Raw genomic sequence first — 26,230 nt, 5'->3', positions numbered from 1 at the left:
ATGGCCTCGTGGTATCGGCGATTCATTGCGAATTTTTCCGAAATAGCTGTACCGCTTACACGCCTAACTAAGAAAAACGCACGCTGGACATGGGGAACCGAACAGGCAGAGGCGTTCGGCACGTTAAAAACAAAACTGGTCTCCGCTCCAGTCCTGGCCTGCCCAGACTTTACGAAGCGTTTTTTCTTGCAGACAGACGCAAGCACTTCCGGTCTCGGTGCAGTCCTCACGCAACAACACGAGGACGGAGAAAGAGTTATTGCATATGCGAGTCGAACTTTAAACGCGGTAGAACGAAATTACTCCGCGACCGAACTCGAATGTCTAGCGATCGTCTGGGGAATCCGGCGGATGAAAAGTTATCTGGAAGGCTATGCCTTCACCGTCATAACCGATCACCAGGTCTTAAAAAAAAATGGCTTCAAAAACTAGAATCTCCGACTGGACGACTCGGACGCTGGATATTCGAGTTGCAACAATACGAATTCGACATTAGATACCGTCGAGGGGTTCAAAACCGCGTGGCAGATGCGCTGTCACGATACCCGGAAGTCTGCGCTATCGAACGGAAGAAGTGCCGCTGGTACGACCGAGTGCAGGAAGAAGTAAAACAGGATCCAGCCTCCAGACCGGAATACAGAATCAAGGAAGGAAAGTTATACCTGCACATCCTACATACACTAAATTTCAAGGAGATAAGTTAATAATCACGGACACGCCTAACAAACCGTTCGAGAAATGCGCCTTAGATATTGTCGAACCACTAATCATTACCACCAATGGAAATAAATACTTGTTGACTTTCCAGGATAATCTAACAAAATTCAGTAAAGCAATACCGATACGGAATCAGGAAACAAATACCGTTAGCAAGGAATTTGTTACAAAAATAATTCTTGAGCACGGAATACCGGAAAAAATCCTGACGGATCAAGGAATGAATTTCATGAGCAAAATCTTTAAAAATACCTGTAAGCTATTAAAAATAAATAAAATCCAGACAACCGCATATCATCCGGAAAACAACGGCGCGTTAGAAAGATCTCATCGAACATTGGCTGAATATTTACGCCACTACATAAACGAAGATCAAATGGACTAGGACGAATGGATACCCTTTGCGATGTTTATGTACATTTCAACACCACATACCGCCACGGGATTTACCCTCTTCGAATTAGTTTATGGGCACCAAGTCGAGATACCAATTTATTAATAATTACCGCATTGACGAAACCGCCCAAACCAACATATAATTACAATGATTATGCACAGAAATTGAAAGAGCGTCTACGAGCGACCAATCAGCTCGCGAAAGAACATTTAAAAGAAGAAAAATTAAAATCAAAGAAACAGTACGATAGAAGTACAAAAGAAGCACATTTTAGAATAGGTGACAAAGTATTGATCTATGATGAAACTCTACGACGAGGGAGATCAAAGAAACTAGAATCATTACGGACAGGGCCATATACGATCCTAGACAAAAATTCAAACGTAAATTACACAGTAAAAAGGAGAAGAAAAACCGTGCGCATGCATATAAATAAATTAAAATATATAAATAAATTAAACTATTTATAGAAAATTAAAGAATGAATAAAAACTCACCAATATTATTACAGAGTAACACTAAGCACCTACTCCGTCCCCGCAGAACAAGATGAAACGGTTCTTTCGTTCGAAGTGGCGGAATTTGATAATACACCAGGAATATATTATGAAAAAATTGGACGCCTGCATCAAACCAACCAGATGTGGAAGCTAGTAATTAAATTAGATGTAACAGAACTAAACGATAGAACATGGCAGGTAAACCAATATATCGAACAAACAAGCAAAATGTGCACCGAGTCAAATTTCGAAAAAAGCACCCAACGAACTTGCGACAATCTTAAAAAAATAGTTAACAATGATGCTAATATCTTAAATAATATCTAAAATAATAACATTAATAAATACCTTATATAAGACTCAAACAAATAAACGTAGAAGCCTTATCGATGGAATAGGTTCAATAACGAAAACTTTATTCGAAATTATGGATGCGAACGATAGGAAATTAATAGATGAACAGATATTACAGAATAGATGATACAGTTATTACAGAATAACCAGCAAATATTGGAACACGCTGCGAAAAATCAAATCAAAGTCTTGAACACCACTATAGTTCATTTAAGTAAATTAGAAAACATATTGGATTATAACAGTAAATTAATGAACCACTACATTAGGGAATACACTACGCGCGAGGAGATAGACAAACATTTCACCATAATCATAGCAATGATAAACGATTTAATTAGAGATGCAAAAGATATTTTAGAATATCTTACACATGTACGTAAGGGCACAATACATCCTTTGTTAACTCCGATAAATGAAATTATTCTACATCTAAAAGAAGCAGTACTACAGTTATCACAAAGAGCATATTTTCCTTCTCAAATAAAAATTGACGAATGGCTAACGATCGAAAATTACATGAAAGTAAGCGCGTACTGCGAGAAAACAAATAAATACACAATTTTAAAATTTCCATTAATTACATAACCAATATTTGACGTCTTAAATGTAATTCCGTTACCGACACCTAACTACGAAAATAGTTTTATATATACAGAAGTAGCTAATAAGTTGATCGCTGTAAATAAAGAAATATGTACCTATTTAATTTTAAGAAAACAAGATTTAAACGAATGTACAAATAATAATAATTTATATCTATGCGACAAAAATCAACCAATCTACCATGTCAACGAAAATACACCGTGCGAAGCGAAAATTTATGTACAAGGACAAAACTATCGCAATCAATGTAATATAGACTATAAAAAAGCGATCCGCGCAATATGGATCACATTACAACAGCCGCACTCTTGGTTATATTCGACATCATTCGAGCAACAGATAAAATGTAATGATCATCCTGACTATAAAAAGATAATCAAAAACACAGGTCGGATTACATTACACGATAACTGTAAACTAATAACTACAGATATGACGATACAGACAGAAACAATTACATATAATACAAGTATAGAAACATTTTTACCAGAGTTCAATATAACAATCACAGAAATTAATCACGAATACGAATTTAAAGAAATAATAAATAATCCACTAGAATTAAAAGGATTAAGTAATAAATTAGAAGAAATTAATAATAACTTGAACAATAACGACAGTAACTTTTTTAAACAAAAACAATTCATTTATACAACGGTTACTAGTGGAATAATATTTTAATCATTATAGCATTAATAGTATGGATAGTTATCCAACATAGGAAAAGGAAATCTAAACGACCAGCTGTTGTTACATTAGTCGATGAAATTGACAAATCATATGGAATGCCTAAATCAATACTAAAAAGAAATAAAAACACACGGTTTTAAAAACAAAAGAGGGTATAATAATAAACTAGATGTAAGAAACGATTATAATCAACATTGTGAAACGGGAAAAAACATTGTATTATATTCAAAATCGCAAAAAGTTATAGAAAAACTTCGTTTCAACCTCCGTTTTTGTTTTTTAATGGGGGAGGGATGTTATAGTCACACAGACTATAACCTATATATAATTAAAGTATTAGTACATATATATAATTAAAGTATAAAGTAAGCGTCAGCATAAGCCAAATTTTTGCGACGTTTCTTTTCAGTTCGAATTATTCGCAACACTCCTCGAGGTGTTGGACGGAAGCGTGCGCGGGGGAGCGGAAACGCCGTCAAAAAAAAAATAACGAAATTAATGTACTCGCGCTCTGGGGAACAGGGATAGAGGGCGTTCTCGCGCGAGCCGCAGCGGAGGCCGTTTCGATATCTTGATAGGTTGGGCGCCAGATGCGGTCTTTCACGCATCAGTTTTTCCACGAAACCCCAAAGAACGCGAAAAATAATAACCTGCTTCGCCACGGGCCGACTAGCTCGCCTAACGGTAGAGGGGAGGGGTTTTAGGAAAAAGTCAATTGATTATACGAGACTTCACTAATTCAAAATGCGACAGACACAAAACGGGTATCGACAACCACGAGAAACTAACACTCAAATAAATTACGCGATTTTATCAAAGAAATATAACAAATTTATTAATAAAGAAATAATATAAAAGAAAAATGTAAAAATGAACTTGAATAACAGATCAGTTTGGAAACGACGGTTCACAATAAATATTATTGGTAAATGCGATAGCGAATATTCACTTCATAGAATCGCTGTCTCAGCGTACTACGTGCGAATTCGCCAAAAAATACGGAAGTGCAACGAAGGATTTCGACATCGAATCACCTTCACTTGCATTTTAACTTGACCGCACCATGACCCCGTATGGCCATGTTACTAAGCGGTCCCCTCTCAAAAACCCTCCCAAAACAAGGGTTTAAATATGAACCACCGCGAGAGCACGACGGACAGTCGGACAGTCGGACAGTCGAACAGTCGAAAACCAAGTGCAACGTAACCAAGTGCAACTGCGGACCGAACTAAGTACGCCAAAACTTAGAATAATTACTGAGCCTACGCGAAATAGAGGCAAGGGCAGAAAAGGAATCCAACTAAATAAGAACGTTAGATAAGACTGGCTTTGTATTAATAAAGGTATAATTGTACTAAATCTACAACTTCTTTGACAACTGATAAAAGGAAACAGCCGTTTCTCAACTCCCCTCCTTCGACGGCCTGAGATATTCATATCTCCCGACTGCACCTCACACCCCGTGCCGTTTCGGGCACAACAACCTGTAGAGATATGAGACTTGCTTTTAATTGGTACTTTCGAACGTTTAATTATCTATTCCAGCAAGCCAATTATTACATAAGGAGCTTTTGTTAACCGGATCCCAACTTTCGACTTTGCAAATCGATTGATTGCAAATCGATTTTCATGAAATGCGCGATAATAATAATTGACACACGATTGATCATTTAATTTAAAAAAATTTAAAAAAAGAAATATTGGAGTAGAGTTTACTTGAGATTGCGATACCGAGAAAGTACATGATTTATAAAACATGTTTTATTTGCCAATAAATCATAAAATTTATACGGTTTATTGTAGTTACATTGCAACAAGACAATACTGTCTGAAAAGAAAGATATCTTGTATATTACTTAACATTTACAAATTTCACATCATTCTCTTGCATGTTGCAATAGATATAATAACACTAATGATAATTCTATTTATTCAATAATAAATAAAGTTTCCTGTCAAAATTAATTATCCTTTTTAATCTTACTTTATTTATTTTCTGATCCCGTTGAATTTCGACAATATTCAATTATAATTATGTTTCTTTCCAGATGTCCTTTATTCCAATGTGCAGAAGGAAAGCAAATCGGTTGGAAAAAAATTGGATTTCAGCAAGCCTTACCCAGAGTGCTGCGCAGGTCCGATTTGTGTGGAGTAAAAGTACTAATGGAACTCCTATATACAGGGTGTCCCTAAATTCGCGCCCACGGAGTACAAGGCGTGATACTTTAGGCTAAAAGAAATAACTTTTTCCTTTAGCAAAATTGCGTGCGATAAGTAGTTTTTGAAGGAGAGCAGGTTGAAGTAAACCAATAGGCGTTCTGGTGTAAGTGGCGCTCAGGGCCGGCGCGCGCGCTTCGCTCACTTGTATCAAATTCTTGACTAGTATTTACAAGTAATGTTAAAACATTAATGCTTTGTTATAATTAGTTTACTATGAATTTATTTTTATCTTAGTTATGATTTTATTTTAATTATACATATAATTAGTTAGATTATACTTAAGACTCAAATAATAAGAATCAACTTGAATACTGAACCGTGATCTTTTTCCATATTGTATTCTTTAAAAAGTGAATAATTAACAAAATAAATATTGCTTTTATTTCTTACGTAATAAAAGATAAAAGAATGTCTGATTTCGTAGATCTATCTGAAAATAGAGACAAATGTAAATAGTAATGTGCTTTGCAAGCTAAACGCGTTTCTATTCTTCTAAATTTTTTCTTTTTTCATCATTTTCTTACATTTTGAAAAATTTTCTACAAAAATATCAATTGTGCCGCTGGCATTAGGTTTAGCTCGCAAAGCACATTACTATTTACATTTGTCTCTATTTTCAGATAGATCTACGAAATCAGACATTCTTTTATCTTTTATTACGTAAAAAATAAAAGCAATATTTGTTTTGTTAATTATTCACTTTTTAAAGAATACAATATGGAAAAAGATCACGGTTCAGTATTCAAGTTGATTCTTATTATTTGAGTCTTAAGTATAATCTAACTAATTATATGTATAATTAAAATAAAATCATAACTAAGATAAAAATAAATTCATAGTAAACTAATTATAACAAAGCATTAATGTTTTAACATTACTTGTAAATACTAGTCAAGAATTTGATACAAGTGAGCGAAGCGCGCGCGCCGGCTCTGAGCGCCACTTACACCAGAACGCCTATTGGTTTACTTCAACCTGCTCTCCTTCAAAAACTACTTATCGCACGCAATTTTGCTAAAGGAAAAAGTTATTTCTTTTAGCCTAAAGTATCACGCCTTGTACTCCGTGGGCGCGAATTTAGGGACACCCTGTATAATAATACCTACATATAATATAATTTATAAGAGCCTCTTTTATATCAAATATTTTCGCAAAATAAAAATTTCGTTTTCGTCTGCACTTAAAAAGATCGCCTTTTTCCTTATTTGCCTATTATTTATCGAAACTGAAGAAAAATCGCGATGACTCGCACAATAACGCGAAAATCGAATTTATCTATTTGCATCCTGGCGCCTCTCGTCGCTTATACTATTTTTAGTTCTCATCATCATCGTCATTTTAGTTGACGATTCTTTGCGATTTTTTCGCGCGATGATGAGTAACACAAAAAGATCTTCCTCTTTTCACGTAATTCTTTGCGATTTCTTCGCGCGATGATGAGTAACGCAAAAAGATCTTCCTCTTTTCACATAATTCTTTACTTATAAATTCCGCAAATATAAATAAAAAACATTAGCTTTAATGCAAATAAACCATTGTCCGAATTATCGATTGCTCGTGAAATTTCGGGAAATTAATGAGAAGCTACACTGTTTTTCAAAAATAAAATAAATTAAAATTCTAAAAATCTCGTATAAAAGAAATATTCATATTTATTTATATAGAAAATTAAATTCTCATTTTTTTAATTCAAATCAATCGGAAAGTACATCGACTTTTATATTATTTATTATTATTATATTATTTTCTTCTACTTGCCTTCCATTCTCTCGAAGCTAATCGGTAGATAACAGTCGAGGAATAGAAGTTTCACAGACCGTGTTTTGCGAAAAAGCTTATGTTAAATTTATTATATAATACATATATTCATCTCGCGGGACTGATTGTACTTTTCCTCTGGCAATTTTCCTTGAATAAATCCTCTGTAATTTTCTTTGAATAAATCCTCGTTAAATAGAACAAAGTAAAGCACAGTAGCACGATGATCATTGTAGTTCGCTAAATTTAAAATTAATTTGTACATATCACGTGTTTAGAAAATAATAGTCCATGTGAGAGGAAAAACCAATCAGATTTATACAATCAATGCAAAAAAATTCTTAGTTATGTAATCGGATCGATGATTTGTCTGACGTAAATCTATTTTTGTATAATTTGTCAAGTTCTAATTACAAGAATGTATCGGATGATCTTTTTTTTCTTTCGAGAAATTCTAGCAAATCGATCGTGTGCATCAAAGAAGAGATAAGTGAGGGCAAACGTAGAGAAATTTCTTTCGATTCTGCCCTCATTTTCATTCATACAATTTAGCCCAGATTATCCGTCTTCGGAGATTCTCATTTTTCCCTAACTACTTCGATTTTTTCTTTATCACTTATTAATATGCAAATATCTTTAATGAAACGCACGCCATTTTTAATGATTTTATTACATAAAAACAAAGAACAAAAGTTCATGAAAAGAATTTCTTCTTTCTTTTCTCTTTAATGAAATTTGCTATAATAAATTTCTATCTTTTTATTTTTTTAGTAGTACCTCTTCTTTTTTTTTCTTTCTTTTTGCACTCACCAACACTTATATATTTGTAAATAGAAATTAATATAGTTTTCGTAATAATTATATATATTGTAAGATATGAATTTGGCGCGTTATTTTATTAGTTAGTCAAGCTTTTGCTATGAACTAATTGTAAGCTATTAAATCTCTTCTTAGTTATAAGCTATTAATATTTAATCAATATCGTGTGTCTTTTGTCTCCGACTTTAGTCGTGATGTGTTAAAGATCAGATTATATTTATTAATAAATAATTTATCACGATCTTTGGTTTGCTCGCGTTTTAAATCGTCCTCTAATTATATCTTGGCCTACAAATTAACCAATTTTACAATATATATATATATATATATATATATATATATATATATATGTGTGTGTGTGTGTGTATATATGTATGTATGTATGTATATGTATGTATATATGTATATGTAATTTCAAAATAATAAAAATTAGTTTTTATTTTGTCTATATTAGAAACGTGAAAAATATGTTTCGTTAACTATGGTTTTAAAAACGTTTCTTATTAATATTTTACGATTAAAAAAATATTGGATACGTTTAAAAAACGTATATAAAACGAACGAGTGCTACCTCGTACATCATAGCATATCTTAAGTTATTTATTGACGACAATCACATGTCATAAAACGTTGTGTTACGTCATCTATTAATAATTGATAATTAAAGGTTAACTGTCCATTTGATATCAATGCTGTCTTATTGCAATCCAGCGGAAATTAAATCAAACTTCAAATTTTGTCTCGAAAATATTATAGTTCTAAGAAGTGACGTTATAGTTCTAAAAATTGTTCGCGAACAATTAATGTTTGAAAAAAAAAAAAAATTTACGCATTACCATCCGCGTTTTTAAGCTCTTATCGCTCGTTTCATAATTATCATGTTGTTAAATACATAGAGTCGTATTCTTTATCAATTTATTTAGAACTACACGCCGAGCTAAAAAGATCGTGTTCTCATTATTTCCATAGATTAATAAAAACAGGAGAGCTATCGGTGTGGGGCTGAATAGCTCAGTGATAAGAGCAGTCGCCCGGCAAGCGAAAGATTCGGGTTCGATTCCCGATTCAGCGACTTCGCCCCGATATTTTTCCTGTCTACATCTCATCAGGGGGGTAAAGAGGGTGTCATAGAAGTCTCAAACCAAGAGAATCTATAACTTGGAATATACACCAAGTAAAATATATGTATAAATGTCTCGTGCACGTCTTAAAAAAATGTTTTCGCGAACAATTAATGTTTGAAAAAAAAAAAATTTACGCATTACCATCCGCGTTTTTAGGCTCTTATCGCTCGTTTCATAATTATCATGTTGTTAAATACATAGAGCCGTATTCTTTATCAATTTAAAAAAATCATTATATATATAAATACTTGTTTAATTATTATACTTAGCTATTCTTAACACACAGAATTATTCTTAATTATTCTTAGCAGAATGTTTCTTTAATAATATAAAAATATTTTTAAAAATAAAAATGATGTATATCATTTAATATACGAATGGACTGATTAAGTTACAAAAGGAGATCGGAGCATTACAAAATTGTTTTCAATAATATTTTACATAATTAAAGTGTTTATCACTTTTTTGGAAAAAATAATTGATTTATAGCGAGAGAAAGACAGAATTTGATTGGATGCATTAATTCGCATTGGAGAATATAAAAATTGTTGTATATAAAATTACAATAGTATAATTAAAATAATAAAGTAATTAATATTATACGTTTTTATATTATATTATATTATATATTATATTAATTATATTATGTTAAGTTAATATTAAGTGAAGTTATATGATATACGTTATTATATTATAAGGGCATTCGATGTAAATAACGATAAAAATAACTGGTACAATTATTTTAGTTATTTATACTATTGAAAATTTATATTTATTTATACTAGAACTACTCTAGATTTATACTAAAAACGCTACGTACTGATTCAAACTGCATTATATGAGTGTCACAGAAAACGTATAAATCACTTTTATAAATCCATTACTTTTCTTATAATCAGAATATCTTTTTATATAGTAAACTTGCCTCTTATGCCAAAGAGAGAGAAGATACTCAAAAATAAATTAATATAAAAAGTTTAAAATAAAATTCATTAAACAATTATATATACATATAATTATTTTTATTTATACATAGAACTATTTTTGTTTTACACATATATAACATTTTTGTCAAAAAATTTTTTAGGATTTTAATTCTTTTTGAACTAACTCGAGTATTTCCGTAGAGAAAAATAAATTACAAACGGAATGAAGCTAATAAGACATCATGGCAATAGATGATCAGATTGATCATTCGAAGTCAGTTACTATTGTGATTGCTAGCCAAACACACTACCGCGTTATTTATCGTTTGATTCAAACTATATTATATGAATATCACAAAAAATTGTGTACAAATAGTGAATTTCGCATACGTAGTAACACAATTGTATATAGTAACATAATCGTACGAACGAATCGTCATAATTATATATTTAATAAAACCAAAGATATAGTAAATACTTAGGTGAATTTGATTACACGCCGCGTGTGCTTGAATATGGCTAAAAATGTTACAAAATCTATAATTCTATAACTTCTTTGTAATTTGATTGTAGTTATCTTTTTATCGACGTTTTTCTACTATAGTATTAATAAAAAAGGAAAGCTGATAATAATTATAATCCTGTATTCATGATAAAATTTAATGAATGTATATCAATTTGCATTATCATTTGTTCTCCTAAAAAAAATAGAAACTATTTACTTACTAAGAATTCCCTAATTTAATCTTAAGATATATACTGTGATCATGACCATAAAGAGAAATCTAAAAATATTATATTAGAAGATAATAACTAGCGATTTGTTAAAATTGAGCTTTAAGGAATTTATCGAAAATATATGTATATATATGAATTAAAATCAATTTGATTAATACATCAAAATTAGTAGAGTGAGAAAACAATTAATTGAGGATTAAATGGAAAAACTGATTGAATGCAAACGTTTACGAAAAATGCAAATTACGTTTGGAACAATTTTATGTGTTTTATTGAAAGATTTAGTACTGACAAAAGCAACTATCACGCCAAAGGATTATATCACTTTAAACATCCTCCAAGAAGAAAGTGTTTCCATATGTCCTGATTTAAATTTGACGCAGGTAAGATATATTTTTCGCTTGATTAAGAAACAATTGAATGTTATAACAGTTAGTAGTATAACTAAAAATGGATGACAATAAGTTATATATTCTACCTCTAAGATAAGATAAAATAAAACAATTCAATATAAAAAAAAAGGAATGTATGATGTTGTAAAAAAAGATGGATAAAGTTTTGAAATTTTGTTTACAAATGGATGTTATATAATATATTAAATTTAATTAAAATAGTATTTTAAAATTTGACTGTATTATTTTGTCTCTTTCTCTCTTTATATATATATATATATATATATATATGATGTGACGTGGCCGTCACGTTGTGCACATCCACCCCGGCAATCTTGACGGGGCGCGGGCCGAGTGGCTGCGTCAAGGGTCAGGAGAGAGAGAGAACTATCGCCCTCCCCGGAGAGACGAGGGACTCCGTATTCTATTGCGTGTATTATTAATTTTGTGGTATCTTTTTACATTGTATCGAGTCGAGTCTGAGGCACCTCACCACCGAAGACCGGGGGAACACGGCATCGCCTCCCCACGACAGCGAAGAGCGACAGCCGAGGGACCTTCATAGGAGCGGAGGATTCTGTCCCGGCAAGCCCGGCATCGGGAATTCGAAAAGGGGAAAGCGGCCTAGCCTCCCCTCGACCGCCAGAAATGATAGCCGCTGCGACAGTCATCCTCCTGGAGAGGAGACGTCCGGAAAGGACCTCACCCGGGCCAGATAAGGGCCCGCGGCACAGTTCAAGTTTGGCGCTATTTCGCGCGGGGCGCGAAAATGCCTCGCGTGGCGCGCGAGGCGTCAGGACCTCGCGCGTGTCGGCCGCTAATTGGCCGGGGATCCGCGCATCCCCCTGCGCGGCCAACGACCCCGCTATCGACCCTGGATCGCGAGATCCAGGGCTCACTTTGTCGCAGCCGCTCGCCTCAGATAGTCGCGAGTTTCTATTGTTCGGTGTGTGCTCTCGAGACGAAGCAAAACTTGGAGGACGAGGCCGAGGATCATCCCCGCAGCAGGAGGAGCTCCGTCGGTGAGGTTGCCCACGTAATTCTTGTACTCCGCGAGCGTGATCGTGTCCGCTCGCCGGCCGTTCTGTCGCCGTCGCCATTACGGCTTATCGCGACCGCTCGAGCCTTCTGCCGAGTCGGTCGATTTTGTGTATTTCGGGCGACTGGAGACAAGCGACCGAGGAAGCGCGGACACTGGTGACGGAAGTGCGTATCGTAGGGTAATTCTCGTCTCTCTCCGGGTATCAGGGTGCGTAATACGCGTAGCATCCGACCAGCGGGTATCGACCGCGTGCGTCGTAAATCGCGAGAAATGCGTAGTTCGTACGGGCTGTCGTCTGGTTGTCGAAGCCGCGTCTCGCACCTCTGAAATATGTCTCAGAGCGAGTCTGTGGAAATAATTATTCGTGATTAATGAGTCTTCGTGTATTTTAATCGTCCGTGAATCTGGTGCGAACCGGAGTATTATTGTCGCGTCTATTGTGTGCGTGTGAGTTATTCGTCTCACAAGAAGGAACGTAATTCCTCGAAATTGTCGCGGTGTGCGGGTATCGCACGATTCTAAGTATTGAGGCCTGAGGTCAGGAAATTCCTGGCGAATAGCACGGCTATCGAAGGAGGCGCGGTGCGGGACTGTCGCCCGGCCTTCCTTATTTCCTTGATAAGAGAAAACAATTAATTCTCACGCTGTCGAAGGTATCGGGGGTGTGACACTACATTGCCGCATCGCCCCGATTGCCAGAAATATTTGAGTTGCGAGCGTCGCCGAAAAAGGCGGAAAAATCTCCGACCGCCGCCGGCTATCGAACTTCGCCGGTATCGTCCGCCCATCGTATGCGGGATCTCTCCTCGCGGAATTCATATCTTGTCGCTTATTGCGTAGCTGATCGGCTATCTTATTTCGGGGTTGTCGACTCCGAGCCCGCTCGGAGGAAATTGCGAAATACGCAGCTAATTAGTAGGCTCTCCGCGAGGCTGTCGAAGCTGCGAATTATAGGCTGGTATTATCTCTCTCTCTCTCGTATGGTAAGACAGTTATTGAGACGTCGAATTATCAAATTCAGTTATATCAAGTATTGTTCTCAGGAGCGTCGATTTTAGGAAGCCGCCGTAACAGACGTTCTTTGTTAGACCGACTTAGAATATCGCGCGTTTTTCGAGCGTTTCGAGCATCATTGTCCGTTCACGTCTAGTACGTTATTTCTGTTTTCATTCGGTAGCGATTTTTATTTTTTTTTGTCACTCACTTGTCTGATTATTTACGTTCTTAATAAACCTGTTATTTTCTTATTTACTAAATCTCGCGTTCTTTATTTGACTGGCGATTGTCCGTAACTTCTGTGTTCGTCTTTGTCCGTTAATGCAATAAGCTCGCTCAATCAATTCACTTTTTCTTGCAAACCCCGCCCCTCTACCGTTAGGCGAGCTAGCCAGCCCGTGGCGAAGCGGGCTGTCGTATTCTTTCGCGTTTTCTTTCGAAGAATTTGTGAAACTGGTACGTGAAAGACCGTACCTGGCGCCCAGTTCTGAGGTAACGAGACGGCCTTCGCTCCGCCGCGGCTCGCGCACGGACACCCTCCAACCCTGTCCCACCGATCGCGAGTACATAAAACCCTTGTGTTTTTGACGGCGCTTCCGCTCCCCCGCGAGAATCAAAATTTAGAATTGAAAAAGCGTCGCAATATATATATATATATATATATATATATATATATATATACAGGGTGACCCATTTTAACTTAGGCAGCCAAATAACTCGAAAAATAAGCACACTACGAAAAAATGGTTAGAATCAAAATTTCGTCATTTCGAGGGGGACGTACAATGACGTTAAAATCAGCCCCCCCACCCCTCCCCCTGGGCGGTGAGGGGGGGCAAGTTTGAAATCTTAAATCGGAACCCCTATTTTTTATTGCATATTCCTGTAGCTTATCTCGAGAGCTTTCCAAAACACTATAATTAAGTACCTTTTTATTAAGTACTTTTTGAGTTATAAGGCTTGAAATAATTTCTTAATTTTACATAAACCATAAAATATCTAGTAAACCATTCATTTTTCGATTATCTTACCTTCATACTTTTATGTACAAAATAATGAGAGGAATCAATTGGTGTAAAGAAAACATACAGTTGTTTTTAAGAAAAAATATGGAGTTGTTAATTGCAAATTATATATTTTTTCTTAGAAACAACTATGTGTTTTCTTTACACCAATTGATTCCTCTCATTATTTTGTACATAAAAGTATGAAGGTAAGATAATCGAAAAATGAATGGTTTACTAGATATTTTATGGTTTATGTAAAATTAAGAAATTATTTCAAGCCTTATAACTCAAAAAGTACTTAATAAAAAGGTACTTAATTATAGTGTTTTGGAAAGCTCTCGAGATAAGCTACAGGAATATGCTATAAAAAATAGGGGTTCCCATTTAAGATTTCAAACTTGCCCCCCCTCACCGCCCAGGGGGAGGGGTGGAGGGGCTGATTTTAACGTCATTGTACGTCCCCCTCGAAATGACGAAATTTTGATTCTAACCATTTTTTCGTAGTGTGCTTATTTTTCGAGTTATTTGGCTGCCTAAGTTAAAATGGGTCACCCTGTATATATATATATTATAATATATATAATATATATATAATATAGATATATTATTTCTAAAAATTATATCTATTATTTCTAAAGATATATTATTTCTAACAATTTTTAAAATTAATGAAATTTTCTGTCTACTATCTGTTACATTAATATACAGGGTGTCTGCTAAACATGCGGCAAAAATTCAGGGGGTGATTTATTGGGTTATTTTAAGACTTTTTTGTTATCTGATGATTTTCGAAAAAATGCTTTGTTTCGAAAATAAAAGCATTAAAAGTTTTTTTACCAATTTTTTATTCCATAGATAACAGGCGATACAGGTTTTTTAACAAAATTATTAAAAATTACAAGAAAAAAAAAAATTGGTCAAAAAACTTTTATTGCTTTTATTTTCGAAACAAATGTTTAGCAGACACCCTGTATACATACAATGGAACTTTAACAAATTTTTTGTTTATGTTTCTTCAATTTTTAAAATTTCTTTATTTTCCTAGATATATATATAATATTTATTGATATAGTAAGCTTTATACTAATGTAAATTTTATTTTAAGTTAATTTAGAAAGTTAGCATCATTTCTTTGTGTTAAGGATAATTATATAACGAAACAAAGCTACTAAATATCAAGCTAGGAAGTCTGTCTAATAAAAAAACCATTCAACAAACATTTTTCAAATTGTATCTATTAATGCTAATATTTTAATCGACAATATATTCAATAACAATCACTCGAATTTATATTAATTTTCATTGTACATATATCCATTTATATACAATTATATATCCACATATTTTTATGGAGGCATTATCGATTTATACTATCGGTTTATACTATCATTTTCAAAATTTGTTTGTATTAAAAATATAACGATATTCGAGAAAAAAATTTGAAAAAGTTAATATACAAATAAAAGAATTTATATAATTTTATGATTAATATTTAATAACTGTAAAGAAACAATATTTTTAACCTTTTTATATTTAAAGTACAAATATTAATTAAACTTTAGTAATATCGGCAAATTCTTGAAACGAAATTTGAGTTAGGTTAGGTTAAAATTGGAAAGAGTTAACTGACTTATCGTGAAAAAGAAACAAATCGTTAGACAAAATTGTTTTAATAATTGAAAAGAGCTACACTTTCGCTTACATTACTTGCTAAAAGCTGTTATGATTCCTCATTGACTCTCGTTAACCTATTGATTGTATTATTTTTGACATGAGTTATGTTAGATATATAAAATGCCTTAAAAAGAATTAAAAAAATAGATTTTATGATATGAAGAAAACTACATCACATTCAATTTATATCATTTAGGAATGGTATACAGGGTGATTCTGAACAAGCGTGCGTCTTTAAAATATCAAATTCTTGAATGAATTCTAAGACGATTTTTCCTTTACCAAAATTTTCTACGAGGCTTAGTTTTTAAATTAATAAATAAAATAGTTTTCGAGTTACGGAACGAGTACAAGAGGTAGACAGGGAAGGCGCAACTCACCGGCCGATATAGGCGATTATGCGGTGCGCTCGACGCGATTGCTGCACACGAGGAGTGTAACAATCAGTGTGTGTGTGTGTGTGTGTGCGTGTGTGCGCGCGCGTGTGTGGTGTATTTATGCATGCGTATTCACACATGCCGTTCTCTCTCTCTCTCTCCCCCTCTTTCTCTCTTACTCTCACTCACTCACTCATTCACTTATTCTTACCTTAATACTTGAGATTCTTCATATTGCTGATAAATAGCAGTGCCCAGTGTGTGATAATAATCATCGTCGACGAGACGTCGTTTCTTCACACGCAGTCTGACACTTTTACAAATTTACTCGCGCACTTAATCACTCGCGATTGATAAAAGGAGGAATTTATCAACGATTACAGTACGAATTTAATAAACGATTAACACATTTAATTATTAATTACACACTCGATTAAAGAAATGCGTTAACAGCACGCGATACTCGATGCAAAGCGCGCGACGCGACGACCGACGACAAGCAGGTTAGTACTAGCGCCTCTAGCGCTGCCAAATATAAACGTGTAGCATTACACGCGAGACGCGAGACGCTATCGTGTGTCTTATAATCAGCTGCAGCTTCCGCATTGTGAATGCGATAGTTTGGAAAATCCAAAATCTGTACTATTATATTCGGTTTGTGTAAATAATTTATTAATATTTATTTTGTTTTATCTCCTTTTTGCAAGCGAAATGTTCCATGTAAAAATATGTTAGTCGCTCTGAAAAGAGTGGATTATTTTTGGTCGCTCTGAGAAGAGCGGATTTAAATAAATCTATAATATTATTCGGTTTTCTTAAATAATTTACTAATATTAATTTTGCTTTGTCTCTTTTTCGCAAGCAAAATGTTCCAAGCCAAATGTAAAAATATGTTGGTCGCTCTGAAAAGAGCGGATTATCTTTGATCGCTCTGAGAAGAGCGGATTTAAATAAGATTTATAATAGATGCTCGAAATGAGCACCATCCATTCTAATGCATGCTCTCATGCGTTTCAGTAAATTATTTTGGACGTTCTCCATCATTTCATTTTCGATAGCCCAAATAGCATGTCGTAATCTTGTATCTAATTCGTCGACATCTTCGGAAAGCGTTTTGTAAATTACTTCCTTACAATATCCCCATAAAAAAAATCGAGAGGGTTGAGATTCGGGGATCTTGCGGGCCACCGTATCGGACCATATCAACCCATCCAACGTCCAGGAAATTGCTCGTTTAAATAATTTGTTACAACTCTGGCGTTGTATGGTCCAGCGTCGTCTTATTGAAAAACAATCTTGTTTCTGTCTAATAATGGAATTTCTTTTAAAAATTCCGGCAGATTATTTCTTAAAAATTCTGCGTATGTTTGGTCTGTTAAAATATCTGGCAGAATAACTGGACCAAGTATAGTTAGTTCTCATTATTCTAGCCCACCGATTCATCTTCCAGCGAACTTGGAAATTTCTTTGTCGCGTGACTCTGGGATTTTCTTCGTTCCAAAAATGCATATTGTGAGTATTAAAAATTCCTTCTTGTGTAAAAAGCGATTCATCGCTGAATATTATATAAGAAGGAAATTTAGGATTTTGATCCACTTTTCGTAAAAAATTTTCACAAAACGTTCGTCTTGGTTGGTAATCTTCTGCTCGCAAATGTTGCACGCGAATATAATGGAATGGATGCAACTTTTCTTCTTTCATTATTCTTTGTACAGTTGCGTAAAATAAATTGTGTTCTCGAGCAATCACCCGAATACTTGATTCGGGATGATTCTCGAAAGCACGCAGAACTTGCTCCATATTTCATACATTTCTTACATAGCGATGTCTCCCAGTGTCGTGTTTATTTAAAAGGACACTGCCAGTTTCGTACAGCCTTTGAGTTGCTCGAAGTATTACGCCAGCGGATGGATGTCTTGCTCGATTCGGATACAATTTTGTGTATCTTCTCGCAACTACACGATATTGCCCATGACACTCGCGAAGTGCCATCAGCATATCGTAATATTCTTCGTTCGTGTACGCCATATCGTTCTTTTAACACTTCTAATGATGGAAGGATTATTGATTGCAGCATCGATCATCCGACCGTATTTATACGATCCTCGCAGGGGGTCCATACCCCCTCTACGTCTCCCGCGACGAATCCGCGAGTCGCATGTCGCGAGTATAAATACACCACACACGCGCGCGCGCGCACACACGCAACACACACACACTGATTGTTACACTCCTCGTGTGCAGCAATCAGCTGATCGCGTCGAGCGCCCCGCATGATCGCCTACATCGGACAGTGAGTTGCGCCGTCCCTATCTACCTCTTGTACTCGTTCCGTAACTCGAAAACTATTTTATTATTTATTTAATAATTTGAAAACTAAGTCTCGTAGAAAATTTTGGTAAAGGAAAAATCGTCTTAGAATTCATTCAAGAATTTGATATTTTAAAGACGCACGCTTGTTCAGAATCACCCTGTATATCAAACCGGTATTATTAAGCAAACAAAAAACGAATGGAAATTTTTCATTTAATTTTATAATTTATATAATTTAACATTAAAAGCATCAAACCGCTTCAACGATAGTCACTTAATTCTTTTCGTATGTAATACTTTATAAAGATATTTCAATATCCAAGAAAAATGATCATCATATACTAAATTTCAAATCCGACCAGAGTCATTCTGATAATACTGTGAGAAATGAGCGAGAAGTCGATGAAGTTACACTTGCAAATATTTCTATCATCCCAGAATCTATCGGTAAGTTGCAAAAAAAATGCATAAAACATTAATAACAAAATCTATGACAAAAAAGTGTTAATATAATTTAAATTAAAGAGAGAGTGGCAGTCAAATCTAAAAATATCTTTCAGTATTCAAAAGAATATAAATTCTAATTCTACCCCAAAAAGAAATAGAAAAGCATAATATAAACATAACATTGTACATAAAAATTGTCATGATTTAAAATAAAGACAATTTTATTAATTTGCTTTTTTGAAGCAGTCGCAAATATTATATTTTTGATTTCTTAAGCTATAGGAATTTATCGAAAAATACTTGTCATTTTATTAAAAGTTATTTATTCATTTTTGTCATCGATTAACAATAATTTTTCTAAATCTTAAATGACGCAAAAAATTATTATATTATTTGTTTAAAGATCAATACTGTGCTAATTTTCATATTTTGTAGAGTACATTTATTTATATTTTCTCTTTCCTCTATTTTCACATTAAATTGTTCTTTCTGATATACTGAGATAATCCACTGAATTTTATATATAATTATGTTAATATGTACAGGGTGTTGCATCAACATACAGATCATTACGACGAGTTACCTGCCTATAGGCGCGCAAAGCCGATAAAATAGAATAGGCAATTCAGATCATTCGCGCACACAATTATCGATGTATTATATGTATATACTAGCTGTCACGCTATGAACGCATAATAAGCTTAGAAGAAGAAATCACAACGAAAAATATATTTTTTGTAAAAGAATTATAAACTATAGTCGTATAACATTTTATAAAAGTGTATGTTTAATATTTATACTTTATATTTTTTTTTAACACACACAGATACACAATACTAAATTTTTTGATAAGATTTGTCGTGAATTAATTTTATTGTAAAATATATAACTTAACATAATATAATTCTTAACATTATATTTCAATAATCCTTATCTATATATGTATAATTACAATAATATTATATTAAAAATAATATTAATAATATTATAAAAGAATATTAATAATATTATAATGTTAAGAATTATATTATGTTAAGTTATATATTTTACAATAAAATTAATTCACGACAAATCTTATCAAAAAATTTAGTATTGTGTATGTGTGTCTGTGTGTGTGTGAAAAAAAATATAAAGTATAAATATTAAACATACACTTTTATAAAATGTTATACGACTATAGTTTATAATTCTTTTACAAAAAATATATTTTTCGTTGTGATTTCTTCTTCTAATAGCTTATTACGCGTTCATAGCGTGACAGCTAGTATATATAATACGTCGATAATTGCGTGCGCGAATGGACTGAATTGCCTATTCTATTTTATCGGCTTTGCGCGCCTATGGGCAGGTAACCCGTCGTAATGATCTGTATGTTGATGCAACACCCTGTACAATCTTAAAATCTCTAGAAAGCGGTTTGAACAAGCCAACATCTCTCAGAGCATTTGTACAATTCGACAGTCAATTCACTCAAAAAGTAAACAACATTTTTGTGACATTGAGGTAAAGAATCTAAATTCTTAGTTTGTATCTTTCATTTTTGTCTCTTTTTCTTAAATTCAACGACATATACACATAAAAACGTTAAATTTGTTATAATTTTACTAAATATAAAAATATTGAAATGTTATTCTTTTACAGATTGAACGAACCTAACTTTACTGATGAAATAATACAAGAGTACCAAATGCAATGTTCTTTCTTCGAGGACTTTAAAGAAACCTGCGACGATAAAAATATCACAACTACAAAAATGGAGCACACGGTGCACAATCTAACATCTAACACGACATATTATTTTCGAGTACGTGCGCATACTAAAATTGTTGCTGATCCTTACACGGATTTAATCAATGTGTCGACTACACATGAAAATCCAATACCTAAATTATTATTCACAACGAATCGAGGTATTGAAATATTGGACGTGGATTTAAACGTTACTAATTTCATAACATCAGAGTACGTATACTCATAAAATAAATAGTTATAATTATTATAAATTATGTTCAACACTAATTATTATAAATTATGTTCAACACTATAAAGTTAAAGTTATTATTATTATGCACAAGTTTATTATTATCAACATTATAGTAGTAATAACTATAAAATTAGAAATCTCAACTATAATTTTTTACTATACAATTATAGTTGGCTCTATTTTTCAGAAAAGTAGAATATGCCGCTTATTCGATACAAGAGAATAGAATTTATTGGATTGACAAAAAAAATCTAATGACATTGAAGATTAATGAAAATAATGTCACAAAAATAGCTAGCTTTGATAATGATCTATCTAATCTCTGCATTAACTGGGTAACAAGAAATCTATATTTCGAGATCAAAGATACATGGTCCTCTTATGTTGTAAAATTCGATTTAACAATGTGGGAAAGTGGCATAATTAAATTTGATGAGCTTTTGGAAACAAAAATTAATGACTTTACTTTACGTATATCACCGTCTATGGGGTACGTTTACTACCGCTCACCTAAGAAAATAATTTTTTCTTAAAGATTTATCGAAATTTGTAATTTTTCTATAACTTTACTTATGATCTTATAATTAAGATCATAAGTAAAAAATATAATAAGTTATTATATAATTATAAGAATTTCGAATTTTTACTACATACAAGTTTCTCTTTTTATTAAAATAATGTTTTATAATGAGTAAAATAAATACATATTTTTCAGAATTTTATATGCTCTATTAGACGATAGTACGCATACAGAATCTAATATGATGCAATATGATCTCGATGGAAAAATCAAGCAAATTGCTCGGATAAATAAACCCAATTGCCTATTAAATTATATAAATTCTCTTTATGATTTGATAATTGATAACATGAATAATGAAGAGCCGTTAATTTACTGGTTAGATAGAAATTGCCTAATTGTAACAGACATTAATGTTTCTATGTGCAATGAGATTTTAAACAGCAAACATATAACTGATGACACCTACTTCCGATCTATAACGATTGACAAAACAAACATTTACATTTTAGCAGACAATGAAAATGATGATAAATTGAATTATCTTCCATATATATACGCTTTGAAAAAGAAATATGCAAGTCTCAAGAGTGTAAATGCAGCCGAATATATTGAAAAGATAACAAAAAGCTTATATAAATATATATTTAAAATATACGCTTTTGATAAATCTTTACAACCATATCCTCCAATGAGATGCCTGACACCTGACGAAAAAGTTTACAATTTTGAGAATGTGAATGCAACGGCAAATAGCATCTTTGTGAATCTTCCGGAGCCGGTTGTAAAGAGTGGATGCAAAAAGTATAATTTACCAACTACTATATATACTATCTCTGTAAGCTGTCCATACAACAATCTCAACAAGTCTGAGAAATTCAATGTGCTGCGATATGTGACATACGAGCGATATTACGAGATTCAGAACTTAACACCATTTACGGAGTACAAGTTGAAGTTTACTTTAAGCAATTTTTACTTTGATCAATTATCAATAAATCCATTCGATTCGAATGTGATATCAATAAAAACTAATTTGGGCAGGCCTAATGCCAGAAAACATAAGTGTTTTGGCTTTGACGCCTACTATAGCAGTAGTTCATTGGATGCCATCCATGAAATTGAACTGCGCGGCCGTGACCTACGAAGTGCATTGGAAGTCAGTTGCATTAGTGAATGGCACGCAACAAGAAGGCAAACAATTTATCAATGTGCCGAAACGTATGGTAGACGGCAGATTTTTCACAAAGATTAACTTGTCGCTATCAGTACAAGATTACTTGATATACGTGCGTGTGTATCCAATTAATTTCAGCGATTTCTACAACGAGAGTTTAAGCAAGATCGTTCACATATACTCAGAACCAAACAATATTACTTTAAGCGGGGTCAACATAAATAGCATGAACATTTCATGGATCTCAAACATTAATCTGATGATCTTTTTTACACTAGAGTACAAAGATGTTGCAGCAGAAAAGTGGCAAACAATGTATTATATTAAAATGAATTATAACAATGAAGTAATGTACTATATCGAAAATTTACAATCGGGAACTTTATACAAGTTTCGCTTGATATTGAGATACCTCGAATATGAGGAAACTTTTATATGGCCGGCTGATGAAAGATTTATTTTTTCAACACATGGTAGCAAACGTGGTAAGCAAATGAAAATACCCATACAACACAATAAGATTACGGATATATTGAAAAATAATTTCATTGCAATATTACAAATCGAATGCGAAATTCTGCTGAGTTATTGTTATAAGATTGCGATAAAGTTAAGCTGTTCGTTTTTTGCAATGAAACATTGTAGTAATATTACAGTGTAATATATTGGAAATGTTATTGTAACCATATTTTTGTTTTCGATGGATGAATATCTTACAAACATTTAATAAAAAATTAAATTAAATTAAATAGTTCGATATAAATAGAAGTTTGCAATATCTAAGATAATTATATCTAAAATAATATATTACAAAATTGCATTAATCATAATCATATAACATAAAATGTTATATTTTTATACAAAATTAAACTCTTTTTACTCTTTACGAACTCCTACTTACGAATCACTTTTTTTATTTTAAATGTTCTATGTCCTCTTATAATGTGTACTTTATACACATATACATATATGTTAGTTATAGAATTAATTATACATTTTTTATTATATTTTTATTTAAAAGTTTAAAATATCCGTTATAATTATATTTATTTGCATGTGAAAGGTACATAAAAATGCACAGAAAAATATAATGATAGTTATAATAGTCTCTATATACTTAATATAATAAAAAGATATATTATCTTTGAAGATTAATATCGTAATTGTAACATTGATATAAAATGTTATTTATATTTTAATAAAAAGATAGCAGTGCTTATCTCTGGGTTAGAATTATATTTACTCGATTATTTCTGTCGAGTATTATTGTGTCATTATTTCATTCGACTTCTGCAAAAAAGTAAAATTCATCGCATATATACAAATATAAAAAAATATATTATTACATTATTTTTATAGATACATTAAAGGGTGTTATAGTTTTAAAATGTTTTCAAAATATAAATATTATATTACTAATGTCTAATTCATACTTTTTTAAATTATATTTCTACAATGTTTCTGTAATGTTGCATTGCAATTTGTAATATTGCAATATTATTGCAAAGTAGTTGTAACATTCTGTGCTGCATAGATATTATAACATTATATGCTAATTTTTTAGATATGAATAGGCCTAGAATTTTAAAAAATTAAATTTTGTAATAAAGTTATGAGTAAAAATAAATTTGTAAAAATATACACACACCAAGATATTAAAATTATATATTTGCTTAATACAGATGTTCCGAACACTCCTGGAATAAAAGCGAAAAAATATTACTTATTATTGATGTTATGTTTTATCGTTATAATTATAATAATCTGTATCTGCTATTTTTATCGTTGTAAGTATATTTGATGTAGGTGTCGACTTGAATTGTAGATTACACATATATATCTGATATAATATCTAAAATTTTTGTCTTCAACAATGACCGATGTAGAATTGGCGATTCTACATGAAGTATCTTGCCGAAACACTCAATTCAATATGATTTACAGTCCTATGTTACATTATAATCCGGATGAATGTGCGATAACTAAAATCGCACGAAATCAAATTACACTCACAAAACATCTTGGTAGCGGCGCATTCGGAATGGTAAAAATTGATTTTTTCAAGCAATAGATCAAATTAATTTTTGGATTAATTTGAAATAACAAAACAAATACGTATTTTCTATAAAACAAATACGTATTTTCTAATAAAGATATAAATTACATGAATTTTTTTAATAGATTATAAGTAATATAAAATTTACATGAGACAACAAGCATGCACTTTATTATATATTTTTCATTGAATTATTTAATATAAAATAAAATATAATACTACAGTAAACTATACATTTTTCTAATAAAGTACGCATGTAAATTTGTGTGAAATATTTCGCAGGTGTATCAAGGAAAGGTAAAGGATTTAGAAAAATCGGGCACAGAGATATCCGTTGCAATAAAAACGCTTCGAAAAGATGCTTCTTCCTATGAAAAAGAGAAATTATTAAAAGAAGCCAAGCTTATGAATCATTTTCGACACAAACATATATTAAGATTGTTGGCCGTTTGTTTAGATGGAGATTCTTCGTTACTAGTATTGGAATTGATGGAAACTGGTGATCTGTTAAAATTTGAGAGATTGTCGAAATTTGCAAGCATCAGATTCGCCTGTTCTGCATTTGCAGGATTTGCTCGCCATGTGCGAAGATGTTGCGCGAGGTTGTTGCTACTTGGAAGAGTTGCGTTTCGTACATAGAGATCTAGCGTGTCGCAATTGTTTAGTATCTTCAAGAAATCGCGAGGATCGTATCATCAAAATTGGAGATTTTGGATTGTCCAGAGATATCTACAAGGATGATTATTATCGCGTGGTAAATACAATTATGAAAAAAAGTTAATAATTAAAAAATGAATTCTTCTAAAAATACTTTCTATTTTTTTATCATAATAGTAGCGTGCATTGTTTTTTTAAGTAATATAGAATATAAGTAAGTTTTTATTTATATATAGCATAAGATAAATGAACGTTTTTGATTTTGCACACATTCTAAAAATGAACAACATAAATCAGAAAATTAAATTTTTGTTTAAATCATGTTTTAGAAAGGAGAAGGTTTGCTTCCTATTCGCTGGTTGGCACCCGAATCTTTGATAATGGGAATATTTACTTCTCAAAGCGATGTTTGGTCATTTGGAATATTAATGTGGGAAATTACATCGTTGGGTGAGCAACCTTATAGTGCCAAGGCTAATGAAGAAGTGATAAATTATGTACGTGCTGGAGGCAAGTTACCGATAACTCTTAACTGTCCATCAACGTTGTACCAGTTGATGCTGCGTTGCTGGAATACAGCAGATGCCAGACCAAATTTTAATCTTTGTCTGAAAAATATTATAGCTTTAAGAAAGGACACGGAAGATGCCTTACTGAGTCCAGTCGATACTATTTAGCCGATATAATTAAATTAATGTTTATCTTATTTTCCAAACGATTCAATAAATCTTAATGTAGA

The 26,230-nt window shown here is 32.6% G+C and overlaps 1 protein-coding gene across 1 annotated transcript; it reads left to right on the top strand.

Moving 5' to 3' along the window:
• LOC112638479 lies at nt 1-26,230 on the top strand. The gene is given in 12 exon segments (XM_025410311.1): nt 1-402; nt 497-971; nt 11,129-11,232; nt 20,446-20,600; nt 20,739-21,059; nt 21,269-21,571; nt 22,256-22,651; nt 22,653-23,395; nt 24,638-24,822; nt 25,117-25,346; nt 25,348-25,588; nt 25,821-26,230. Coding segments are annotated over 12 exon segments (3,903 nt in total). The 3' UTR covers nt 26,169-26,230.

This window comes from Camponotus floridanus, unplaced genomic scaffold, assembly GCF_003227725.1.
Source record: "Camponotus floridanus strain SB8 unplaced genomic scaffold, Cflo_v7.5 scaffold307, whole genome shotgun sequence".
Taxonomy (NCBI): Eukaryota; Metazoa; Arthropoda; class Insecta; order Hymenoptera; family Formicidae; genus Camponotus; species Camponotus floridanus.
The sequence above is the reverse complement of the archived record's forward strand: the minus strand, read 5'-3'. Positions and strand labels throughout refer to the sequence as shown.